At 51.9% G+C, this 25,211-nt stretch overlaps 1 protein-coding gene across 3 annotated transcripts in view; it reads left to right on the forward strand.

The window, feature by feature from the left end:
• ST3GAL5 (ST3 beta-galactoside alpha-2,3-sialyltransferase 5) overlaps positions 1-25,211 on the forward strand; it is a 52,711-nt gene that overhangs the window by 22,564 nt on the left and 4,936 nt on the right. For all 3 annotated transcript variants that reach the window (XM_002709662.5, XM_008254166.4, XM_070068839.1), the window contains 4 exons: positions 6,325-6,448; positions 9,543-9,654; positions 22,577-22,920; positions 24,299-24,485. In XM_002709662.5, coding sequence (XP_002709708.2) covers positions 6,325-6,448; positions 9,543-9,654; positions 22,577-22,920; positions 24,299-24,485 — 767 coding nt within the window. The remainder of the gene's footprint in view (positions 1-6,324; positions 6,449-9,542; positions 9,655-22,576; positions 22,921-24,298; positions 24,486-25,211) is intronic.

A 25,211-nucleotide genomic window follows, 5' to 3' on the forward strand; every position in this document is an offset into this window, starting at 1 on the left:
TGCTACCCATGCAGGAGACCCTGGCTCTCAGCTTCAGCACCTCCCTTCCCTCCTGCAGGTATTGTTGGCATTTGGGGAGCGAACTAGTGGATGGGAGCTCATTCTCACTTGCTTGCTCACTCGCTCTCCTGTCAAGTTAAAAGAAATAAATGCAGATTCCAAGTCAATAGGTCCAGGGTGGTTCCTGAGGTTCTGCATTTCTTTCTTTCTTTTTTTTTTTTTTTAATTTTATTTATTTGGGGGTTAGTGCTGTGGTGCAGTGGATTACAGCCCTGGCCTGCAGCGTCAGCATCCCATATGGGTATGCTGCTCCACTTCCAATCCTGGCTGCTCCACTTCCAATCCAGCTCCCTGCTAATGCGCCTGGGAAAGCAGTGGAAGATGGCCCAAGTCCTTGGGCCCTTGCACCCACGTGGGAGACCCGGAAGAAGCTCCTGGCTCCTGGCTCCAGCTCCAGCCATTGTGGCCATTTGGAGAGTGAACCAGCGGATAGAAGACCTCTCTCTCTGCCTCTGCCTCTCTGTAACTGTGCCTTTCAAATAAATAGATATATCTTTAAAAATAAAAAGAAAAGAAAGAGAAGAGAAAAAAATAAAGGAAAAGAAGGGAAGGGAAGGGGGGAGGGGAGGAGGAGGGGGAAGGGGGGAGGGGAGGGGGTGGGGAAGGGAAGAAGTGGCGCAGGGGCCACGCTGTGGCGCAGTAGGTTAATCCTCTGCATACGGTGCCGGCATCCAATATGGGTGCTGGTTCTAGTCCTGGCTGCTCCTCTTCTGATCTAGCTCTCTGCTAAGGCCTGAGAAATCAGTAGAAGGTGGCCCAAACACTTGAGCCCCTGAACCCCACATGGGAGACCCAGAAGAAGCTGCTGGTTCCTGGCTTCAGATCAGCCCAGCTCCTGCCGGTGCAACCATTTGGGAAGCGAACCAGCAGGTAGAAGACCTTTCTCTCTATCTCTCTCTCTAGTGTCAGGGTCTGGCTGGCGTGAGACTAGCTCTGTGATGTATTAGCAGTAGAGCTGCATGTAATAAAAGCCCAAGGACTTCTGAGTACGTATGTCGGGGGAGAAAGGAGTGAGAGCCCAGTGGCCAGGCGGAGGCAGAGCGTGAGGGCGTGGGGACGATGCCTCTCTTAGAATCAGGGCCGAAGTCTGAAGGGTTCAGGAGGAGTCTTTGCTTGGCCTAGAGGGCAATAGCAGTGAGTTGATTCATCCCACAAATATTTACTGACATTGCTCTATGACAATATTTATTTATTGGAGAGGTAGTTACAGGTAGAGAAAGGGAGAGACAGAAAGAGAGGTCTTCCAACCACTGGTTCACTCCCCAAATGGCTGCAACGTCTGGGGCTGGACCAGGTCGAAGCAAGAAGCCTAGAACTCCATCCGGTCCCCCACATGAGTGGCAGTGGCCCGGGCACTTGGGCCATCTGGTGCTGCTTTCCCAGGCGCATTAGCAGAGAGCTAAATTGGAAGTGGAACAGCTGGGACTCGAACCAGCACTAATGAGATTATATTTCTAAACTATTCCCCAATCACTCAGATACTACTGGGCAGAGACCCCATTGGCTGTAGCAAGGTTTTAAAGATGGTAACCATGTGGCTGTGCCATAATTTACAAACAAATCTATTATTGGGCATTTTGGAAGTTTTGGTAGATTTTTTTTTTTTTTTGACAGGCAGAGTTAGACAGTGAGAGAGGGAGACAGAGAGAAAGGTCTTCCTTCCGTTGGTTCACCCAAATGGCCCCAAATGGCCGCTATGGCCAGCACTGTGCTGATCCGAAGCCAGGAGCCAGGTGCTTCCTCCTGGTCTCCCATGCGGGTGACCAAGCACCTGGGCCATCCTCCACTGCCTTCCCGGGCCACAGCAGAGAGCTGGACTGGAAGAGGAGCAACCGGGACAGAATCCGGTGCCCCGACCAGGACTGGAACTTGGAGTGCCAGTGCCGCAAGGCGGAGGATTAGCCTAGTGAGCCATGGCGCCGGCCAGTTTTGGTAGATCTTACACTTCACTCTTGCCATTTTCATTTCTGTTCATGTTGAGTTTTGATTTTAATCTTGATATTGGGAAAATGCCTTTTTTTCTGGTTTGTTGAGGGGCCACAAACATGTGATGCAGGTTCTGCTCCATTTGAGGCGTGTGTTAGGAGTCTGCTGGCTGCCGGCCTGGCCTCTGGCCCAGGTGCCGGGGAGACAAAAGGGATCAAAAGCGTAGCCTTGCACCTCACCCTCCAGGAAGCTGTAGAGGAAAGTTCAGGTCATTGTGCTGCAGAGATAGGGAGTGCTCACAGATGGGAATGGTGATGAAAATGACCTCACAGGGCCCGGCTCTGTGGCATAGCTGGTAAAATAGCCACCTGGAATGCCGGCATCCTATATTGGTGCCTGTTCGTGTCCCGGCTGCTCCTCTTCCCATCCAGCTCCCTGCTAAGCCTGGGAAAAGCAGTGGAAAATAGCCGAAGTGTCTGGGACCCTGTCGCCCGCGTGGGAGACCTAGATGAAGCCAGTTTTTGGCCAGGTTCCACCGTGGCTGTGGCAGCCACTTAGGGGAGTGAACCAGCAGATGGAAGACCTCTCCTTTTGTCTCTCCCTCTCTCTGTTACTCTTTCAAGTAAATAAATAAATCTTAAAAAAAAGAAAAAGAAAAATGACCTCACAGAGGAGGAAGGAAATGTACAGCCTAATTTGAATGAAAAAATAGTTTGCCAGACAGATTGTTAGAATGGGGTCCCAGCTGGTGCCGTGGCTCACTTGATTAAAAATTCCTCTGCCTTCGGCGCTGGCATCCCATATGGATGCCGGGTTCTGTTCCGGTTGCTCCTCTTCCAGTCCAGCTCTGTGCTGTGGCCTGGGAAGGCAGTGGAGGATGGCCCAAGTGCTTGGGCCCTGCACCCGCATGGCAGACCAGGAGGAAGCACCTGGCTCCTGGCTTCAGATCGATACAGCTGTTATATACAGAGCTGAGCGTGGGTGGGTGGAGCCAGCTTTGGGGGCATGGTGCAGAGGTGCGATCCAGGAGGCTGCAGTCAGAAGTTATGCCTGGGGAATTTCGGATTGCAGAGGCTCTCGGGGCAGGAGAGGGTCCCAGGCTACTGGAGCAAGGGAGACTCTGGCAGGGAGTGGCTCAGCCCTCCCATGGGGCTGTGCCAGTGGGGGCCAAGAGGCCTGGGGCCAGGGGGCCTGAGCTCCCAGAGGTTCTGCAGGTTTAGGAAGGCCACGGAGGGCTCTGCTGGAGGGGCAATGGGAGGATGGTGCCTCTCCAGGGAGACCTGTGAGCAGAAAGTGATGGGAGAGGAGACTGTGCCACCTTCCTGAGCATGCTGGGGCCGAAGCCGTGGCTAGAAGTGGGGTGATGAAGCCAGGAAGTGCCTTGAAGCTGACTCGGGCGAGTTGTGTAGAGAGACTGGGCACCTGTGCCTCCCCTCCATGTGATAAGGAGAGCAGCAGCGAGCCCTTCCACACGCTGGGTGTGCACAGCCACAGTTCTCAGCACTTCTCTCGTATCACAGATAACCCTCGTGTTAACCCCAGGGAGTAATATTACTGTACCCACTTTACAGATGAGGAAACTGAGCTACAAGAGAATGAACGGGAGTAGGAGGGGATAGCCCACGAGGTCGAGCCGAGAGCCAGCATCCTGTGCAGTGCGCTGAGTACCTTCACCCTGGTCGGCTCTGTTCTCTGGCGGTCCACTCCGGTGTGATGTGGGCACCATTCTGGTCGTGTGCAGACACTGAGGAACATCCCTTTGATTCGTGTCCTGGCTGCTAGGAGCCTGCACGCTCCCACCACGTGGCCGGCCTCACGGCAGGTAACCACAGGCACCTGCCAGGGTCGCAGCTGCACCTCAAAGAATTCGGGAGATTCTCAAGCAGAGTTTTCCTTATAGGGTCCTCGGCACTATTTTTTGAGACTACCCAAAGAGCGTGCTCCACGGTGTTAAGAGTTCTTGTGCTCGCAAGGCAGTAAGGCCCTGCTTGAAATTGAGGGAGAGCGTGTTCACGGCAGAAGAAAAAAGGATGTCAATTTAGTTTAAAATAAAAAGATTTTTTTTTCAAAGAAAATAGCAAAACCCTAATGGAGGAAATAAAGTGAATAATGAGATAAGACTTCCTGATTGAAAGGCTAATTATAGTAAGAACATCATTTCTTAATATTTAATTTAGCATGATAGACATGGGTGCCTTTATTGATTGAGATAAAAACTTTGCTTTTAATTAGCAGTAGCATAAATGCAGAGGAAGTGTGTTCCTCCATCCCATGACAGTCCAGGGCTTGAACGAGACTGCTCGTGCGCGCGCGCTCTCTCTCTCTCTCCTTGTTCCACCATCCCTTGAGCAGCATCCTCTCTGTGTGGTCCACAGGGGCCCAGCAGGTGTCTGCAATTCGCTCAGCAGGAAGGGAGATGGAGGAGAAGGGGGTGGGCACCAAGGGATGCCCAGGAAGTCTCGCCAGGTGTTTCTGCTCAGGTCTGACTTGGTTACTCCGAGGGAGCTGGGAAATGTAGTCCAGGTTCTCCGAGGCACCGTGCTCAGCTCAGACTCCGGAGTTGTGTTCTACAGAGAGGAAGAGGAAAACCAAGACGGGGGAGATGTACCCATTTCTGGAATAGTATTCGAAACTTGAAAAGTGGAGAATAAAATCGATTCAAAACAATAAGGAGGCAAGCCTGCCCAAGAACATTTAGTGTTACAAAATTTCCTGTAAAATTGCCATCTTTTTTTTTTTTTTTTTTTTTTTTTTGACAGGCAGAGTGGACAGTGAGAGAGAGAGCAGAGAGAAAGGTCTTCCTTTGCCGTTGGTTCACCCTCCAATGGCTGCCGTGGCCAGCACACTACGCTGATCCGAAGCCAGGAGCCAGGTGTTTCTCCTGGTCTCCCTATGGGGTGCAGGGCCCAAGCACTTGGGCCATCCTCCACTGCACTCCCTGGCCATAGCAGAGAGCTGCACTGGAAGAGGAGCAAATGGGACAGAATCCATCTTTTTTTTTTTTTTTTTAAGATTTTATTTATTTGAGAGGTAGAGTTGCACAGAGAGAGAAAGGTCTTCCATCTGCTGGTTCACTCCCCAAATGGCCACATTGAGCTGATCTGAAGCCAGGGTCCAAGAGCTCCTTTTGGGTCTCCCACGCAGGTGCATGGGCCATCTTCCACTGTTTTCCCAGGCCATTGCAGAGAGCTGAATTGGAAGAGGAGCATCCAGGACTTGAACCAGCGTCCATAAGGGATGCTGGCATGGCAGGTGAAGGCTTAGCCTACCAGCCACAGCACTGGCTTCTCTCTTTTTCTTTGTTAGTGTAACACTTCTGTTTTTAATGCAACACCATCTTTTTAACCATTTTACTGTGGAAACTTTCAAGCCTACACAACAGCAGAAGAGGATGGTGCAAACCCCAGCTCCTTCCTGCCGGGTCAGCCATTACCAGTTTAAAGCTGGGCTCATCTCCGCTGCCCTCTCCTAGGCCCCACTCACCCGTCCCCGGGTCTTTTCCCAGGCAGACCTTGTTCCTGCCTTGCAGATAGTATTTCTGTATGTATCTCTAAAAGGTGAAAGTCTTAAAAAAATTGTGACCTTTTTTATTCTGGGATAATCGTAGGTTCACGTACCGTTGCCAGAAGTAATGCAGAGAGATCCCATACGCTCTTCACTCCGTTTCCCCGGCGGTGACACCGTGCAGTGCCACACATCTCCATCACCACGAGCATCCGCCGTGTTCCGCCTCCTTCCGTTGTCCCTGATGTCCACTGAGCTGTTCTTGCGTAATTTTGTCGTTTCAAGAATGGGAGCAATTGTATAGTGCATAACCTTCCAGTGTTGGCTCATCACCACCGTGTGGCTTCATCCAAGCTGTTGCACATATCAATAGTTTTTTTTTTTTTTTAAGATTTATTTATTTATTTGAAAGTCAGAGTTACACAGGAGAGGAGAGGCAGAGAGAGAGAGAGAGAGGTCTTCCATCTGCTGGTTCATTCCCCCATTGGCCGCAATGGCCGGAGCTGTGCCTATCTGAAGTCAGGAGCCGGGAGCTTCTTCCGGGTCTCTCATGCAGGTGCAGGGGCCCAAGGACTTGGACCATCTTCTGCTGCTTTCCCAGGCCATAGCATAGAGCTGGATCAGGACTCAAACTGGCGCCCATATGGGATGCCAGCGCTGCAGGCAGCAGCTTTACCCGCTACACCACAGCACGTGCCCCTCGACAGTTCTTTCCTTCTTATTGCTGCCTGGTGGTCCGTGGTACGGCCCCATCTCGTAAAGCCCCTTGAAAAGCAGCACCCGCCTAACGCTTCCCTCTTTTTCTTCCCACCGGCTGTTCCCCTCTCGTGACAGCGATGCCAAGTGAATACAGCTGTGTGAAACCCAGAAGCGACTGCTCCAGGCCTCCTCTGCAATGGTGCCCTCGAGCCCAGAGCAAGATGAGAAGACCCAGCTTGTTGTTAAAAGACATCCTCAAGTGAGTACCCCCGGGCCCCTGGATGTGGGTCAGCGGTGCAGAACGGTTGGAGGAGCGCCCCTGGCCAACGGACCACTGAGAGGCGGGGCTGAGGAAGGCCTCGGGGCACAGGTGGAAGGGTTTAGGCTGGCTTCAGTAGGAGTGCAGTGCCCGGAGACGCTCTGACTGGGCCCTGCTCTTTGTGCCATTGTTTTAACAAAAGAGGGCTTTTCCCCTGGAGCTATCTTAAGTTAATCTAAAGGATGGTTAATTACAGTTCCCCAAAGGCACTTGAATACCATTACATCTTGAGGCCTAAAAGGACAAGTATTGCAGCCGGGTCACGCCGGGGAGTTAACACAGGAGGGGCTTGGCAGGTTTCCCTGGCAGCAGCCAAACCCAGCTGAACGTCGCTCCTCCCTGTCCTGGGCAGAAAGAAGCTGGGAATCCCACCGTGAGACCCGGCCCCCCGTCTCTCCATTAACTCAGGAGCGGTGGAAGGGGAAGGGTTGAGAACAGGAAAGCCATAGGGAGGAAGACGAACTCGTTAAGCACACGCAGCTTCCTTTTAGAACTCAGCCAGTGTTTCCTGAGCCTGCGCTGCGGCGCTGGGCGCATGGCTGCACACACACAGATGCAGTGCCGAGCTCCTTGCGATGTGGGTGGGGCTGGCCCAGAAGTTACAGCACGTGTGGTCAATGCTACGGAGACGGCCTTGCTTCTATTTCATCTCTTTCTGTTTCTTTGTTAATAATCAGAATAAGTTTAGGGGTCCCGCTTACCATTCCAGGATGTTCCTTGAGTGCTTGAAACCTTACTACCAAGCGCACTAGATACTGGGGTCTTTTCTTATTCTTTAAAGTTTTATTTCTTTGTTTGAAAAGGCAGAGTGGCAGAAAGAGATGGAGAGGGACAGAGAGATCTTCCAGTCACAGAGGCACTCTCCAGATGCCCACAACAGCTAGGGCTAGACCAAGGCGAAGCCAGGAGCCTGGAGCCCCCGCTGAGGCTCCCACAGCAGTGGCAGGGCCTGAAGCACTTGGGCCACCCTCTGCTGCCTTCCCAGGCGCGTTAGGGAGCTGGACCGGAAGGAGAGCAGCTGGAACTATCTGGAGCTCCGGCGTGGGATGCCAGTGTCACAGGTGGTGGCATAACCCACTATGCCCCAAGGCCAGCTCCTACTAGGATTTTTTCTATAAACTCCTTTGATAAACCTTAATATATAAAATAGGCACAGTGGTAGCTGAAGAACAGCAACTAATGATAACAGCCATGATAACAACACACTGTGATGAAAGTTATTTCAAGCGTAGCAGTTTTTTTTTTTCTAGCATCTTTCAGCTAATATTTTTGGACTGTAGTTGGCCACAGGTAAATGAAACTGTGGAAGGTGAAACCACAGATGGGGAGGTCTGTCGTGTTACACGCACTGCGCGCAGCACCCCTCTGAGTGTCGGAGAGAGGAATGGGTGTGCTCGCAAGGTTAGGAGTCAGCCCCTCGCCCCTGTCCCCACGTGAGATGCCCATTGCTGCTCTCCCCACTCCAGCCAGCCTGCATGTTCACACAAACGAGGCATCCTGCTCACTTCACCGTGTATTCAGTCCCTGGGAAGGTTAAGATACTTGTTCAGGTTTTCACAGCAAGCTAAAACGAGAAGTCAGAAGTCTTGAAAACACCCCCATCATGCTTCCTTGCGTCTGCACCTCCGAATCCTCAGAGATATTTAGCACCTGTGATGCTTAGTAAACGGCGCAGCTTCTGCCTTCCAAAAGCTGACCATTTCTCTAGAGACTAGGTTATGTTACCTTCATCATTATTCAGTTTTTTAAAGCTATTTGTTTATCTACTTGGAAGGTAGAGTTACAGAGAGAGGGAGAAACAGGGATCACCATCTGCCACTGCTTCGCTCCCCAAGTGACCTCTACGGCCAGGACTGGGCCAGGCTGAAGCCAGGTGCCTGGAGCTCCATCTGGGACTCCCATGTTGGGGGGGTGGTGCAGGGGCCCAAATACTTGGGCCATCTTCGGCTGCTTTCCCACATGCATTAGCAAGGAGCTGGATCAGAAGTGAACTCGAGGGGCCGGCACTGTGGCATAGTGGGTTAAGCCTCCGTCTGCAGTGGCAGCATCCCATATGGGCACTGGTTCAAGTCCTGGCTGCTCCACTGCTGATCCAGCTAAAGCAGCGGAAATCCTCGGGTCCATGCACCCATGTGGGAGACCTGGAAGAAGCTCCTGGCTTCTAGCTTCGGATCAGCTCAGCTCTGGCCATTGAGGCCATTGGGGGCATGAACCAGCGGATGGAAGATCTCTCTGATTCTCTCTCTTTCTGTAACTGCCTTTCAAATAAATAAATAAATAAATTGAACTCAAAGTGGCATCCGTATGAGATGGCAGAGTCACACAGGTGGTGGCTTAACCAGCTGCAACACAGCACTGGCCCTTGTTTGTTTTTAAGAACATGAATTATTTTAAGCAGGTTCTCTTAAACTTTGTTTTTTTTGTTTTTTTTTTTAACCTTGTTTTTGTTTCTTGGTGTGACTGGAGAGCTTGTGGGAAGTGAGATGTGTAGAACCAAGACTAGACAGAGTTTTTTCTCTAGATCCAGTGTCAGTGTGGACGTATCCGATCTTCAAAACCAGTGTTCGTAGATGGAGTTAAGGGTCCGTAGTGGGCTGTCTCGTCAGCCTCATGTCCGGGTAGGCTTCTTAAGCATTATCATCAGATTATCTCTTTCGTGTTTTTATTTTTCTTAAAAAAAATAAAGGACTGAAAGTGTTTTTTAGAAGCAAAAAAATTGAAGCTGAGATTCTGTAGTTCAGATGCCTTGATTTTTTCTCAGTCCAGTAATCTGGACTGAAATGGCTCCGATTTTATTATGACGCCCTCGCCGAAAGCAGAGGTTGTTTGTGCACTCGCCTGCGCCAGCACAGACGGTCCTGCTGGCCAGCTCATCTTGTGGGGAAGGTAGGAAATGACACTTCCCTCACCCCGGGTCGGCCCATGCGGCGTGGCAGGCGGGCGCCGTGGGGGTGCGGCTTTCCCCTGGGTCGTGTTCTGCCTGCTGGTTTTCACATGACTGCCTTGTTTCACCTCGTTGATCGTCTTTTTCCAGATGCACACTGCTCGTGTTTGGCGTGTGGATCCTTTACATCCTCAAGTTAAATTACACCACCGAAGAATGTGACACGAGAAAGATGCATTATGTGGACCCTGACCGCGTGAAGGTTAGAACGGCCATTGGCGTGGCATCAGTGAACGCGTCCCCAGTATACACACAGGCCGTACTGGTGTGCCCTGGGTGTGCACACAGGCTGTACAGGCATGCCTCGCATGTACACACAGGCTGAGCCCCTGTGTCCGGTGTGCACATCCAGGCTGTACCGACATGCTCTATCTGTACACACAAGCTGTACAGGCATGCCTCACATGTACACACAGGCTATACCCCATGTGTAGATGCACATTGTACAAGCATGCCCCATGTGTACATGCGGGCTGTACAAGCATGCCTCATGTGTACACACAGGCTGTACTGGTATGCCCATGTGTTACACAGGAAGGTTGCTGAAACTGTGTAAGCACCACATCTCAACACTCCTAAATCAAAACCAAACACAGCCCTACCCCTCCCTGCAAAAACCCACCCGGCTGACCTGCTGACCCTTCCCATAGAAGGGTCATAGGAGTCTCCTCCTGTGGTGCGGCGGCCAGGGCGTGGGCTGGAGAGGGTTCTGCCCCACAGAGTTCATTTTCCCTGATGCCGTCTCTGTGTGTGTGTGTGTGTTCTTAAAACAGTCAAGGAAGAAATTCTTTTAGTATCACCTGTCATGTCTGTTTTATTTTGGGTTTGAATTTCAGGTTGCATTTTCAGATTGTCTTCCCCAGTTGTATTTGTTTCTCTATTGACATCTTAAATAGAGATCGCACTGATGACTGTGGTGGTTACGTTGTCCAATAATGTTCAGCCCAGGATGGAAGAAGAGGTGATTTTAAGTAAGATAGCGAGGTAGAAATGATTGACACATGTGGATGCTTGCCATGTATTATCTCATTAATCACTGTCGTGACTGTGGGACATCCCAGGGTCATCTCCATCTCATGGGTTAAACTTCTTGTCATGTCCACATCAAATTTGGTTAACGGATTTAGTCAATCCGGTTTAGTGCCTACTGTGTGCCAAGAGCTGTTCTCAAAAAGCATTAGCAATATCAACTCATTTAGCTCTCTCTTAAAAAAAAATGTCTATTTGTTTGAAAGGCAGATTGACAGGAGGAGAGAGAAACATCTTCCATCTGCTGGTTCATTCCACAAATGCCAAGCCAAAGCCAGGATCCAGGAACTCAACCCAGGTCTCCCGCATGGGTGTCAGGGGCCCAGACGCCTGGGCCACCTTGCGCTGCTTTCCCAGGGGCATTAGCAGGGAGCTGGACCAGAGCAGAGCAGCGGTAATTTGAATCAGCACTCCAATGTGGGACAGCAGCGTCGCAGACTGGGCCTTACCCTGCTGTACCCCAACACCAGACCTCCCTTAGCTCTCCGAGCTGTGCCGGGGCTGCGGGGGCTCTGACCCTTCCCTTCTCACCGCTGAAGACACTGAGCGGTGCAGCCCGGGCGTGCACTCAGTGCCATGGTGTCATAGTCTGGGCTCCTGGCGCTCTGCTCCGCCTAGGCAGGCAGTTCCACAGGGAAGCCGGAAGTTGAAGCCACACAGTACAGCAAGAAGAGAACTCCACACTTGCACCCAGATCCTGATTGTCGCTGGGTGGCGGCGAGACCCTGGGCCAGTCCCCTCTGTTGTTTTGAGCCCCAGTTTCAGCTGTGAAGTGTAGACAGAGGCATCGTGCGAGAGGTTGTTCCTAAAAATCGGATAAGATCACTTGGAGAGCTCCTTGCTGATTCTGATGCAGTCTTTCTGCTTTAATCCCTGTGGTGTTGGGGGGACCCAGACAGCTGGAAACAGGGAATGAGCAGTAAATGCAGAGCTTGGTCACGAGTGCACAGCCTGGTGCCTGCAGAACCACTGGCCTCAGAGGCCTTGCTGAGCCCTCTCCTCGGAGCTTGTGAACTCGTTTCATTTCATTGCCATTGACACATCTGCCTGTGTCCCATGTCCTCCGCCCGGGTTTCTTCTCCTCCTGACCGGTGTGGTGCTGCACACGTGCCCCGGCTCCCAGGGCTCTCAGGGCTCTCTCGGATGAAGTCTGCAGACCGCCTGCGTGTCTTTTGTCTCCTGGGAGAGGCGGAACACGGTGGCACTCAGGGTGACCTACCTGCTGATGCGCTGAGAACTCCTCGCGTCGTGTCTGTGCTGTGCTTCTCTGTTCTCTTTACGCGTCCTCGTCTCCCTGTGCTTTCAGTACTGCGCTGGCCGTCCGACCAACTGCACGTGACGGCTCCGCAGTCTGGCGAATGAGGGAGGGAGGCGAGCTCTCCTATGCAAGGGCTGAGCACACCATCTCACCAGCATGGAAAGAGAAGTGTTTCAATGACTCCTGGCTGAAGCCAACTCAGCAGTTCCTGTGCCCTTACTCACTGCAGTCCGTCTGTGTTGACAGACAAGGGATGGTCTGCTTGCCCCTGCCATGGTTAGACAAGTGCTCTGGTTATTTTGGCCGTTATACCCTTTTGTTTAAAAAAATTACTTATTTGCAAGGCAGAGTTACAGAAAAACAGAGATCTTCCTCCACTTGTTCACTCCTCAAATGGGCACAAGAGCTTGGGCAGGGCCAGGCTGAAGCCAGGAGCCTGGAATTCCATCTGGCTCTTCTGCGTGGGTGGCAGGGCCCCCACCACGTGCGTCATCTGCTGCTGCTTTCCCAGATGCATTAGGAGGGAGCTGGATCGGAAGTGGAGCAGCTAAGATTCGAACCTGTTCTCATAGGGGAGGCAGGCAGGCAGGAGGAGCTTGACTGGCTATGCCCCAGTGCCAGCCCGGCCATTATACTCTTTAAGCTTTCCCCCAAGGAATCCTAGCGACTTCTGAAAATGACCAGAGAGGAGACTCAAGACCACATCCTCAAGAAACCATAAAGGACAGGAGCAGCCATGTCGTCAGAGGATAGAGGACGAGCCCCAGGGCGGGTGGTGGCCAATGTCAGCAAGTCAGAGGCCCCGCCAAGCAACGCGGGGCCCCGTCCAGAGGGCCTTAATGGCAAAGACGTGCATCCAGGAGGCAGCCAAGCCCGAGGGAGAGGGCTTTGATGGTTGGAAGGGTGTTAAGGGTGGACGAGCAAGCTGCCTCTGTGTTGTCCCCAGGAGGTCTTCAGGGGCTCAGGGTCCTGTGGATAGAGTTTGGGCGCCAGCCAGCTGGTGGCTTAGCAACCTCTCGGCTCCCTTCCAACTGTGCAGTTCTGTGCCTCTCTGCAGTCTGCCAGGGCCTGGCTGGGAAATGGGAAATGTAGGCTGGTTTCATAAACAGTTTCATAACCTGGGGCTTTCCCTGTTCTGAATTCTGGGTGGAGCTGTCTCAGCTCGAAGGCTCCGAAGGACACCTGCTCACCAGGCCCCCGTGGTACTCTGCGCTCCTCTGACACTCGCGAGGCTGCAGCTGGTGGGATAAGAAGTTATGTAATCTTCTCGTCGTTCCATCTAAAGTATTGCTTGAGAGCAGGGACTGTGTTTATAAAATATATATATATATATATATATATGCAGGAATCCCTGGGATTCCGCGAAAAGAAATAGTGAGCCACAGATGCCCTTGGGAATCCTCGGCTGTCGCCTCTCACCCTCTGCCACCCCTCTCCAGCCTGTCTGTGGCCAGGCAGGCGCCACTGCGGCCATGGTATTGTTTCGGAACAACGAGTGTGATTGGCTTCCCTGCTTAAAACTCTGCTTTCCCTCCAGCGCCCTCGGGAGAACACCCCACTCCCTCGTCGGGCCTCAGCCTCTGGTTCCTCCCCATCTCTCCAGCCTCCTTTGGCCACCCATGTTGTCCCAGCACTGCCTGCTCCAGGCACGCTGATGCCCCCACACAGGTCCTCGGTGGCGCCTCCTTCCTTCAGGGCTTATCTTTCAAGATACAGGTCTCCCACCACAAAGCTCAGCCACTTGAGGCCGTGGTGTGATGGTGTCGGTGCCCTCACAGAGCTGAGCCACGTCGCTGTGATCTGAATTTAGAAATGTTTTCATCACCCCCAGAAGAAACCCCTTACTGCTGGTGCTCGGTCCCTATCCCTTCTCCAAGTCCTAGGCAGCCACAAATCCACTTTCTGTCTGTGGGTTTACTGGCTCTGGACAGAATTCCTACAAACAGAGCCATATTGTACAGGGGCATTTCTTCACGTGGCACAGAAGTTTCAGCCATGTTGTAGCACAACTTAGTACTTTTTATTCCTTTTTTTTTTTTTTTTTTTTTTTTAGATTTATTTATTTACTTGAGAGACAGAGTTACAGACAGAGAGGGAGACAAAGAGAGAGGTCTTCTATCCACTGGTTCACTCCCCAGATAGCTGCAACAGCTGGAACTGGGATGATCCAAAGCCAAGAACCTCCTTCGGGTCTCCCACACAGGCACAGGGGCACAAGCATTTAGGCCAACTTCTGCTGCTTTCCCAGGCCATAGCAGAGAGCTGGATCAGAAACGGAGCAGCCGGGACTCGAACTGATGCCCATATGGGATGCTGGCACTGCAGGTAGATGTTTAACCTTCTATGCCACAGTGCTGGGCCCATACCTACTCCTTTTTTTTTTTCTATTTATTTACCTATTTTTTTTAGCTATTTATTTCAGAGGTAGAGTTATAGACAATGAGAGGGAGAGCCAGGGAGAAAGGTCTTTCATCTGCTGGTTCACTCCCCAAATGGCCACATCGGCTGGACCTAAGCCGATCTGACGCCAGGAGCCAGGCGCTTCTTCTGGGTCTCTCATGGGGGTGCAGGGGCCCAAGGACTTGGGCCATTTTCCACTGCTTTCCCAGGCCATAGCAGAGAGCTGGATTGGAAAAACAGCAGGCTGGACTAGAACTGGCACCCATATGGAATGCCAGCACTGCAGGCAGAGGATTAATCTACTACCCAACAGGTTTGGCTTCCATTCCTTCTTTTTTTTAAAAAAAGATTTACTTATTATTTGAAAGGCAGAGTTATACAGAGAAAGAGCAAGACAGACAGAGATCTTCTACCCACTGGTTCACTCCCCAAATGGCTACAATGGCCAGAGCTTGGCCAGGCTGTAGCCAGGAGCCAAGAATTCCGTGTGGGTCTCCTATGCGGGTGGCAGGGGCCACCTGCGCTGCTTTCCCAGGCGCATGAGCAGGGAGCTGGATCAGAAGTGTAACAGCTGGGACTAGAACCTGTGCTTTCATGGGATGCTGAGGTTGCAGGGAGCAGCTTAATCCGCTGAGCCCGGATGCCAGCCCCTTTGTCACTCCTTATTTCTGGAAAGTATTCCAGCATATGGATAGACCACATGTTGTTGATCCATTCATCAGCTGATGGACGTTTGGATTGTTTCCACTTTGGGCTGTTGCGAATAATGCTGCTGCAGACACGTGTGTGTTATTTGCGTATACCTGTTTTCAGTTCTTGTAGGTTTATTCCTGGGAGTATAATTGCTGGCTCATAGAGGAACTCTGGGTTTTAACTTTTTGAAGAGCTGCCAGACTGTTTTCTGAATCGGTTCTATCATCTTACATTCCTGCAAGCAGCGTACAAGGGTTCCAGTTTCTCCACATTCTCGCCAACGCTCGTCATTCTGCAGTCCTATTGTATTGTAGCCATCCTAGCAGGTATGAAGCGGTGTGTCAATGTGGCCTTGATCTTCATTTCCCAAGAGCCTTGACGTTGAGCGCCTCTTCCTGTGCTCATGGGCCATTTGCATATCTTCTCAGGGGAAATGTTTATTCAAATCCTTCGCCCATTTTTCCAATGGGGCTATTTGTCTTTCCGTCACGGTGTTGTGCGGGCTGGATGCCGCCCCTGCGTCAGGCGCGTGGTCTGCAGGTCCTGGCGCTCACGCCGTGGGCTGACTTTGTACTTCCTCGGTGGAATCAGCACAGACGTCTGTGACGTCGATGACGCCTGGCCCCTGTCCTTCCTTCGGGGTCGTATCTAAGATTCGTTGCCTGCTCCTGGTTCTCTGCGAAGAGTTGTGCAGTTTCGGCTCTTACGTGAGGATGTTTGAGCCACTGCGAATTCCTGTTTGTGGGTGGCGTGAGGCCAGCGCACGTGTTTCTCTGCGTTCCCAGGCACCGTTTGCGGAGAAGACTTTCCACTCTGCTGGTTGTATTCTTTTCCATCCCTCTGCCTGGGGCGTCCCCACCCTGGGCCTCCCTGTTCATCTTTTCAGTCAATCACATAGCAGCTCAGGAGCTGTTTCCTCCAAGAAGTCTTCCCTGATCATCTCCCGAGCTGTGGTTTAGGAGCCCCGTCCTTCGTCGACCGGGACATTTATCTCTGCAGTGTTTTGCCTGTTGTCGTCTCCACTCTTCTTCCAGGCAAACTCTTGGAGACAGAGGTGTGTGCTGATGTTTTCATTAGTTAGCGTGCACTCTGTACAGTGAGCTCCAGAGGGAGGGGAAGACGAGCATTGCATTGCGGTGTGGTCTCATTATCTCTGAGCTCCAGACTGAACAGGAAACCCACGGTGAAGTAACAGGCAGTTCTTTGCGTACTTTCCATCACAAACGTCAGGTTTAATCACCCGTGGAGAAGTAGCACTGATGCTTGCGTTGAACTTGAAATGAACTCGAAGCATTGACTGGTGGACATGGAAAAGCACCCCTCCTGCCTGAACCCCTGTAACAATAGTACCCAAAAGTCAGGCGATACGGAAGCGAACAAATGGGACAGGCCCCCTGCCCCCCCCCACCTCGAAATCCTCTTGTGTGGAGGAAGAGGAAGGCGTTGGGGGGGAGGGTCAGCGCGTCAGCTCAGAGATTAGTGCAGTAGAAGTGGAAGCCTGCCGTAACCAGGGTGGGATGCAGAGTGGCTCTCGTTCTGTTACTGCACAGTCCTGCCAGGAGGTTCTACTTCCTTCCGGTACCACCGAGAGCTCAAGACCACACCTCGCCCTGGGACCGCCCGCCTGCCGTCCGTGCAGGCTGCTGAGTTGTGGCCAGATTCACCCAGAGTCTCCATCGCATCTGTTCCCCTTGCGTTTTTGCAGCCAGCACGGCCACCTGGCCGAGTTTCGCAGTGAACCCGGGCCAGGGCCCCTCCAAACCCAGTCCCTTCACCCCCTGGTGCTGTACCCCAGTCCGGTTCTGGGACATTTCCGTCACCCGCGTTAGCTCCCCCAGGCCCTCTGTGGTCAGGTCCCACATCCAGCCCCAGCTGGCCACTGGCTGAGTGTTCACAGTGGAACCGTGGTCCCCTCCTGCCCAACCACAGTTTTGCTTTGTGCAATTTCAGTTACCAGCAGTCAGGAGTTTTCTGAAAACCTGAAATGGAAAATTCCAGAAACATGCTGTTCATAAGTTTTAATTAACTTTTATTAGAGTATATTGTTAGAATTGTCCTATTTTATTATTAGTTGTTGTGCATCTCCTGTGCCTAGCTTACAAGTTAAATGTTGTCCTAGGTGTCTAGGAACCCACAGTACCCATGGAGTCCAGCACCATTCATAGCTTCAGGCTTCCCCTGGGGGCTTTCGATGTGCCCTCCAGGCATCAGAAGGGACTCCGTGTCCTTTTCGTGACCTGGTTTTTTGAACTGCTTCTGCTTTTAACCACAGGAAAGCGACAGACAGAAGTACGTCAGGGCCTTTCCTCCAGCTGCTGTCCTTATGGGGTACCACACAGATCACGTGGGCCGGGCCTGCAGCAGCCCTGAGGGGGACACAGTGCCAGAGTCCACACAATGTGGAGACCAACGTGGATGTAGCAGTTACCTGTCCTCTTTTTTTAAACATTTATTTCTTTATTTGAAAGAGTTTCAGAGAAGGAGAGGCAAAGGCACAGAGACAGAGAAATCTTCCATTTGCTGGTTCACTCCCCAAATGTCTGCTACGGTCAGGGCTGGGCCAGCCCGAAGCCAGGAGCTTCATCCAGGACTCTCACGTGGGTGCAAGGGCCCAAGGACTTGGACCATATTCTACTGCTTTCCCAGGTGCCTTAGCAGGGAGCCGGATTGGAAATGGAGCAGCCGGGACTTGAACCAGTGTCCATATGGGATGCCTGGTGGCTTTACCTGCTACAGCACAGTGCCAGCCCTAGCTTTTCGTTACTATATCAAAATACAAGGATACTTCAAAAAGGTCCTGGAAAATGGAATTCAAAGGCTTTGAGAGGTGTTTGGCACAGCAGCTGAGACGCTGCTTCTGCCCACATCCTAAATTGGAGTGCCTGGTTTGAGTCCCAGCTCCTCCAGTTCCAACTCACCTTCCTGCTAATAGACACCCTGGTAGGCAGCAGATGATCGCTCAAGTACCGAGGTCCCTGCCACCTTCGCGGGGGACCTGGGTTGAGTTCTGCTCTCCCAGCTTTGGCCTGGCCCAGCCCTGGCTGTTGCAGGCATTTGGGGAGTGAACCAGCAAATGGAAGCTCTCATTCTGTCTCTGACTGCCTTTCAAATAAATACAAATTGAATTAATTTTTAAAAGTTACGTTTATTTTGATGCAAAAACACTTTGAAATCCACGCCTAGTGTTTTTTTCTGAGTGTGCATTTCCATGAACTATTTTTTTTTCCTCTAGAAACCTTTCATTTAAGGTATACACACTTCATGTACTTCATATATACAAGTTTAGGGACATGGTGATTCTTCCCATCCAGCCCTCCCTCCCACCCTTCTTCCTCCTCCCTCTCCTATTCCCATTCTTATTTTTTACTGAGATCTATTTTCAATTAACTTTACACACATAATATTAACCCTGCACTAAGTATAGAGTTCAACAAACGGTATAAAAAAAAAAAAAACTGTTCCTCAACGGTTGAGTCAAAGGTTGTTCAAAGTCACCGCATCTCAAAGTGTCAATTTCGCTTCCATGAACTGTCTGAATACCCCTCGTACTTTCCTTTGTAAAGGAAAGAGGTTTATTTATTTCCAGGTCTGGAGATCAGAGATCAGAGATGGGGATGGGGGTGGGGCAGGACGTTGGTTTGGCCTCTGGGGTGTTCTGGCTGGCAGTGTCCCGAGATAGCGCAGGACATTCCTGGGAAAGAGAGGGGCAGTGTGCATCTGCCTGAGTCCCTCTCCTTTTAAAGCCACTGAGAATCCATCACGGGCCCGACAACCTCATCCAACCTGATGCCCTCTCAAGATCCTACCTGTAAACAGCAGAATTGGGTGATGGCCGGCGCTGCGGCTCACTAGGCTAATCCTCCGCCCTGTGGCGCCAGCACACTGGGTTCTAGTCCCGGTCGGGGCGCTGGATTCTGTCCCGGTTGCCCCTCTTCCAGGCCAGCTCTCTGCTGTGGCCCGGGAGTGCAGTGGAGGATGGCCCAAGTGCTTGGGCCCTGCACCCTATGGGAGACCAGGAGAAGCACCTGGCTCCTGCCATCAGATCAGCGCGGTGCGCCGGCCGCAGTGCGCCGGCCGCAGCGGCCATTGGAGGGTGAACCAACAGCAAAGGAAGACCTTTCTCTCTGTCTCTCTCTCTCACTGTCCACTCTGCCTGTCAAAAAAAAAAAAAAAGAATTGGGTGACGTCTCCACCATCTTGGCACCATTAACAAAGCTCTGGGGACTCACGGGGGACAGATACTGAGACCGCAGCCGAGACCCCGTCGCACAGGGCATGGCAGAGCTGGGTCCCTGCCACCGAGAGCTAACGCCGAACACTCTGTCCTTATCTGGGTCCTTTCATTAAAATAAGAGAGACTGTGCTCTTGCCTTCGACTGAGAAGTGTTCCTCTTGCCCCGGGTTCTGAGAAAGGACGCCTCTCGACATCACGGAGTGGAAAAGGAAAGTCGAAATTTGGCCAAGGACACCAACTTTCGTGATTTTTAATGCCCTCCAGTGAATTTTCACATTGTGGTTTGCTGTGGCAAGTGGCCACGTCATTGACTATTGGAACTACCGGATGTCTATTAATTCTTAATTGTGAGCAGCCTGCAAGCCCAGCCTGGAAGGCCATTAAAAGCTGAAACTTTTATTTCCATCCCTGGATTTGAGACCAGTGGAGGTTCTTGTGTCTTGGAGGAGTCTCGGGTTCCCTGCTTCCCAGGGGGCCTCACATCCGGGTCTCAGCCCTGGCTTGCCGCTATCTGCAGCAGAGCAGGGGGGTGCAATTCCCTGATTCCATGCGTCCTGTCTGTGTCACAGCTCCTACGGTGAGAGCCTCCTCCCTAGCCATTCTCTCCCCTGAGCTTGGCCCTCGGGCAGGTGGAGAAGAGAGAGGAGAGAGGCTGCGACAGATTGCCGACAGATTGCCGTGAGAAGCCACCCTTCTCTGCAGGGGGAGGAGGTGCTGAGTGGCCTCAGGTGTCTCCAGTGCACCAGCTGTGACGGAGCCAGAGGAGAGGTTACGGTCCTTGTGCTTTGCTCAGTCTGAAGCCTGACACTGAACTCCACGCCAGAGTGGCACTGGAATGAAATTCCACTCCTTTCCAAATGCAATCTTCCAAAGAGGAGCTCCGGCATTCCCAGGTTTCCGGCTCGCTCAAGGCCCCGAGTCCGTCATGAAGCTTCTGCCGGTCTCTGCTGGCCGTCTCAGAGGACCCTTTCCGTCCTAGGAGGGCTGCCGGGCCGCTCTGCCGTGACGAATCAGGCCCTTCGGTCTCTGCAAAGTGTGCGGGTGACCTGGGGTCCTGGCGTCTAGAGACGAGTGCCTGTAGTACGGGCGGTCCCCTGGGCCCTGCCCACTACCTATGCCCCACTGGGCACACAGCACCGCTGTTTGCGAGGCAGGGCGGGGCGAGCCCCTCCTCCCCGTGGGGCTCAGCGTCCCAGCCAGCTCCTTGCCTGGTTTTCTTACTGATGGCTCCGGAAGACGCCGATCCACATGCAAGTTGCTGTTCCCAATGGTGCTGGCCATGGGCTGTTGTTCTGGGAGCAGGGGCGGTAGCCAGCCAGCCCGGTCTGTGTGCTGGCTCAGCCGCCTACTGATGATGCCGCATCTGAGCCCACAAGAAACCAGTGACCATCTCGCAAGATGCCATAGGCATGGTGAGGGTGACTGCCTGCAGCACCCTCCCTGAGGACTTGCGAACACCACCTCCCCCTTCTGGAAACAGGGCCACTTCCTTGGATACAGACAGTGTGCTCTTGGAGGTACTAGCTAGCTTCAAAGCCCCATTTTTTCAGTGTTTTCTGCTTTAATGAGACAGATGTGCTCCTAAAAATAGACATGAAACAAAACTCAGACAATAAAAATAACAAGGCCTTGGGGAAAAACACAGCTGTGGTTAGCACTTAAACATATACCACTATGGGGGCTGGCGTCATGGTGCAGCAGGCTAATTGCCACTGGCGGTGCTGGCATCCTGTATGAACACAGGTTTGAGTCCCAGCTGCTCCACTTCTGATCCAGCTCCCTGCTAATGCGCCTGGGAAGTAGCAGAAGACGGCCCAAGTGCTTGAGTTCCTGGCGCCCATGTGGGAGACGTGGAAGAAGCTCCTGGCTGCCAGCTGCAGCCTAGACCAGTTCTGGACACTGTGGCCATCCGGGGAGTGAACCAGCAGATGGAAGACCCTCTTCTCTGTCACTCTGCCCTTCAGATAGATACATACAGCTTTAAGTAAAGTGTACCACTGTGGAGTGGGTGTTCAGCCTGGAGATTAAGCTGCCTGTGTCCCACATCGTAGGACCTGGGTTCGATTCCCAGCTTCCTGCCAGTGCAGATCCTGGAGGCAACCATGATGACTCAAGTCGCTGGGTTCCTGATCCCTGTGGGAGACCTGGATTGCACAGCCAGCTCCCAACTCCTGGCTTCAGCCCTGGGCCAGCCCAGTCTAGTGTGGCAGTGTGGACATTTGAGGAGTGAACCAGTGGATAGAGAAGCACTCATGTGCTCGCTCTTCTCTCTCTCTCTGCCTCTCAAATAACTAAAATTAAAAAAAAAAAATACACATTAGTCCTCATAGTAATGAAACTGATAGGACTCAAAAGAAGTAAAATTCCTACAACTAACTGTCCTGGTGGATACGGGCCGTCACAAACACGTGTGCACAGAGCAGCTCTAAGGGAACAGGTGTTTGCCAGGCAGGGCCAAGCTGCACAGCGCAGGGACCAGGACAAGAAGCCCAGGGGCTGGGGAGAGCTCCCTGGTGAGCAGCTCTGAGGAGCACCTAGCCAGACCGCGGCAGGCCGTGGGGCGAGTGGGCGCCACGTTCCTCTCCTGCCGTAGTCAGCCGCGCGTGCTCGGCGCTGGCCAGCTGTCCCTGGCTCATGCAAAACACCAGCGTGCTGGGCAAATGCACGTGAAGCACATGCCATTTCTAGGTTGACAGGACATTGTTCCCTGATGACAGTCAAGGTAATTTGCCTCCGGAATGTATGAAGCTTATTAGCCCAACTGATAAATAAGCCCACTCTCATCCTGCTGACTGGGAGCCTGAAATAGGAAACTCTGTGTGTGTGTGTGTGTGTGTGTGTGTGTGTGTGTGTGTGTGTGGCTACACACAATATGTACCATTTTAGCCATTTTTAAATGCACAGCTCAGCTGTGTTAAGCATAAAACAAACTTGCTGAACTTTCTCACCTCCCAGAACAGAAACGTTGCACCCACTAAACACCAATCCCTCTCCCCCTTTGTCCAGCCCCTGCTCACCCCCATTTACTTCTCAGTTTCGGGAATTTGACTGCTCTTGATGCCACGTGTGAGCAAAGCCCCACAGCAGTTCCCTCTGTGACTGGGTTCCTTCGCTGAGCATAATGTCCTCGGAGTCCTCGCACGGCATAGCATGCGTGCGAATCTTGTGAAATGTCAAACACCTCCAAGTACATTTTTTTGTCCCAGGTTGGCGTGAACAGTGTTAGGCAAGGGGGCTTAGGCCGGGAGAGGGGACTCCTTCCTGCTTTGCTCGTGCCGGGAAAGCAGTACCCTTGTTGGAACTCTTGTCTCCTTGTCCTGTAATTCTCCCAGGTTGTTTCTTGACATTTCTGAGCACAAATGAACTCTAGAAGGCAAAGGTTCTGTGTCTGGAGACGTCCATCAACGAGGGAGCTGCTGCACACATCGCGGGCCGGGTGCCCTCTGCAGTGTGAGTGTGCTACTAATCCTGGAGAGTCTTTAAACTCAGGTTGGTGTGCTTCTGTTGCAGAGAGCTCAGGCATATGCTCAGCAAGTCTTGCAAAAGGAGTGTCGCCCCAAGTTTGCGAAGACGTCCATGGCACTCTTATTTGAGCACAGGTACAGCATGGACCTGCCACCTTTTGTGCAAAAAGCCCCCACAGCGAGTGAAGCTGAGTACAAGTACGATCCTCCTTTTGGATTCCGGAAGTTCTCCAGTAAAGTCCAGAGCCTTCTGGAAATGCTGCCTGAGCACAACTTTCCGGAACACTTGAAAGCCAAGAGTTGTAGGCGGTGTGTGGTAATCGGAAGTGGCGGAATACTGCACGGGCTCGAGCTGGGCCATGCTCTGAACCAGTTTGATGTTGTGATAAGGTGAGTACCTTGCTTTCAACATCAGTCTCTGGGTCAGCACAGCTCCGGGAACACTGAGGTTTGCAGGAAGCTCTTCGTGGCCCCTGCCCTCAAGGGAGTCACTGTTGGAGAAGTTAAAGTACAAAAGGCTGGTTGCCCACACACTGTGCTTTATGTTTGAGGAGCAGGTGCAAGTGGACTGCAGTAACGGGCAAAACCTTTTCAGAGGAGGCGAGGTTTGGAAGGAGCAAGGAAGGGAGATGGGCTCAGCAGGAACAAGAGGAAGACACAGGAGAACTGAGTCCAGGCGGGTGCTGGGGTCTGGAGCCGGGCCCGAGACTCAGAGCCCTAGGAGGCAGTGCTGGCATGGACGCAGCTCACAGACGACCAAGAACTACCATGCCAGACAGTAGACAGTTGTCCTGGATGCTGTTTGGTTGACTGTTTAAAAATTTGCTTTTCTGATTATGAAAGTAAATACACTCATGACTGAAGATCAGAAAAAATAGAAAGTGACAACCATTCCTAGCGCAAATAGCCAGCCCCTGTTTGTTTGCTGTGTTTTCTCCACTTTTGTTCTGCCCACGTGCTTCTGAGTGCACTGATACTTTTGTGAGGAGAAAGAAAGAAAAAGATCTGGCCAGGACCATGCTTTGCCCTTGGTTGTCATTCTGTTGATATCTTTTTTAAAAAGCCGAGGGTTAGGTGTTTGACTTCAGAAGAGTGAGTGGCAATGGAATAGAAAACAAAGGCCAGGTACAGGAGTGAGGATACAGGTAAAGAACCCAACAGATGAGGACAGTGGAGGGGGAGGCGGACCTTAAAACTGTGTGACTGAGGTAGTGGTGTTGCTTTTGGAAGAATTCTTAGAATTTCCCTCCAGACCAGCTCCTGGTAAAGCCTGGCTCTATGAGATGTAAGAGCCCCAAATCTGTACTTGCAGAGCAGGGGATGACCTGGGGCCCAGTGCGCTCCTTGGTCCCCACCCCATGTAACTGCAGTCCATGTCTGCCATGCCCAGTGTGAGTTTTCCTTCCTGGTTGCCATTTTGAAATCCTAGCAAGAACCACAATGGGGAGTTTTCAAGGCAACTTGATTGGCACCCAGAGAATGCCAAAAAGGTACAAATACATAAGGAAGGACTGGCTTAACATACCAGGCCTAGGTGAGATTGCTTGGCATTCGTTGATTGGACGTGGGCAGCGGTCTTGCAGGTTGCATTCATCAAACACCTGGGAAGGACAGAGCCGTGTGGGGCGGCAGGGCTGCTGGGAGGTCTGGCCCACCCCCAGCCTCCTGCTCATTCCTCGTCCTAAGAAACACAGAGAAGGTGACCCTGGCCGAGGCGTGGTATGATGTGTTCATGGTCAGCCTGTCTTTGTCCTTTTTATCTAACTAGGTTAAACAGTGCACCCGTTGAGGGATATTCAGAGCATGTTGGAAACAAAACTACTATCAGGATGACGTACCCAGAGGGCGCTCCACTGTCTGACCTCGAATATTATTCCAATGACTTGTTTGTTGCCGTTTTATTTAAGAGTGTTGACCTCAACTGGCTTCAAGCAATGGTAAAAAATGAAACCCTGGTAAGCACTGGGAATTCCTGCACCAGATGTGTCTCAGTGAAAAGTGAAGGAATCTGTAATTGCAAAAGTTTATTTTTAAAGACGTCTGTCTTGTCTTTCAATGGTGACTACTCTCTTTGCAGAAACTTTGAGAATTCCTTGCTTTGTTGCTTTCAAAACCTGACTTTTGAGTCACCAGAGAAAACGGTAGTGGCTACTTCATGGGAATGTCAAGTTTGGGGCCAAATTGCTGTTACTGAGGTTGATCCCTCACCTCTCCTCTAGACTTGAACTTGCCCGGCATTTGGTTTGTTGCAGGAATTAAATTTACCTGAGCACATGTCAACTATTATGGAGGAAATGCAAAAGAATATACATAGAAACCCAGAGCTCTCTAACAAGGCCTTGTCAGTGGCCCTCCCTCGTTAAAGTGAGCCCTCAGCATTCCACGGGGGCAGATGTGCAGGCGACAGCCCTCGTGTGGTCGTGTTTCTCCTGGTCTTCCCCACAGCCCATCCCTCACCACAGCCCATCCCGTTACTTGATGGTTCCACTGGTTGCGGCTGTCCAGGAGTGAGAGTGGGCGCTGGATATGCACACACGCCAGCTGTCTGCTGGATGGAGACTTTCACATAAGCTCCACGTGCTGGAGACCTATTATGTCCAAGATTGGATTCCATTCGCATTGCCAGGGCCTTCTGGATTTTCTCTCAGGTAGAAGTTCTCAGAGGAAGAAGCAGCACGGAG

The sequence above is a fragment of the Oryctolagus cuniculus genome, chromosome 2 (assembly GCF_964237555.1).
Source record: "Oryctolagus cuniculus chromosome 2, mOryCun1.1, whole genome shotgun sequence".
Lineage (NCBI taxonomy): Eukaryota > Metazoa > Chordata > Mammalia > Lagomorpha > Leporidae > Oryctolagus > Oryctolagus cuniculus.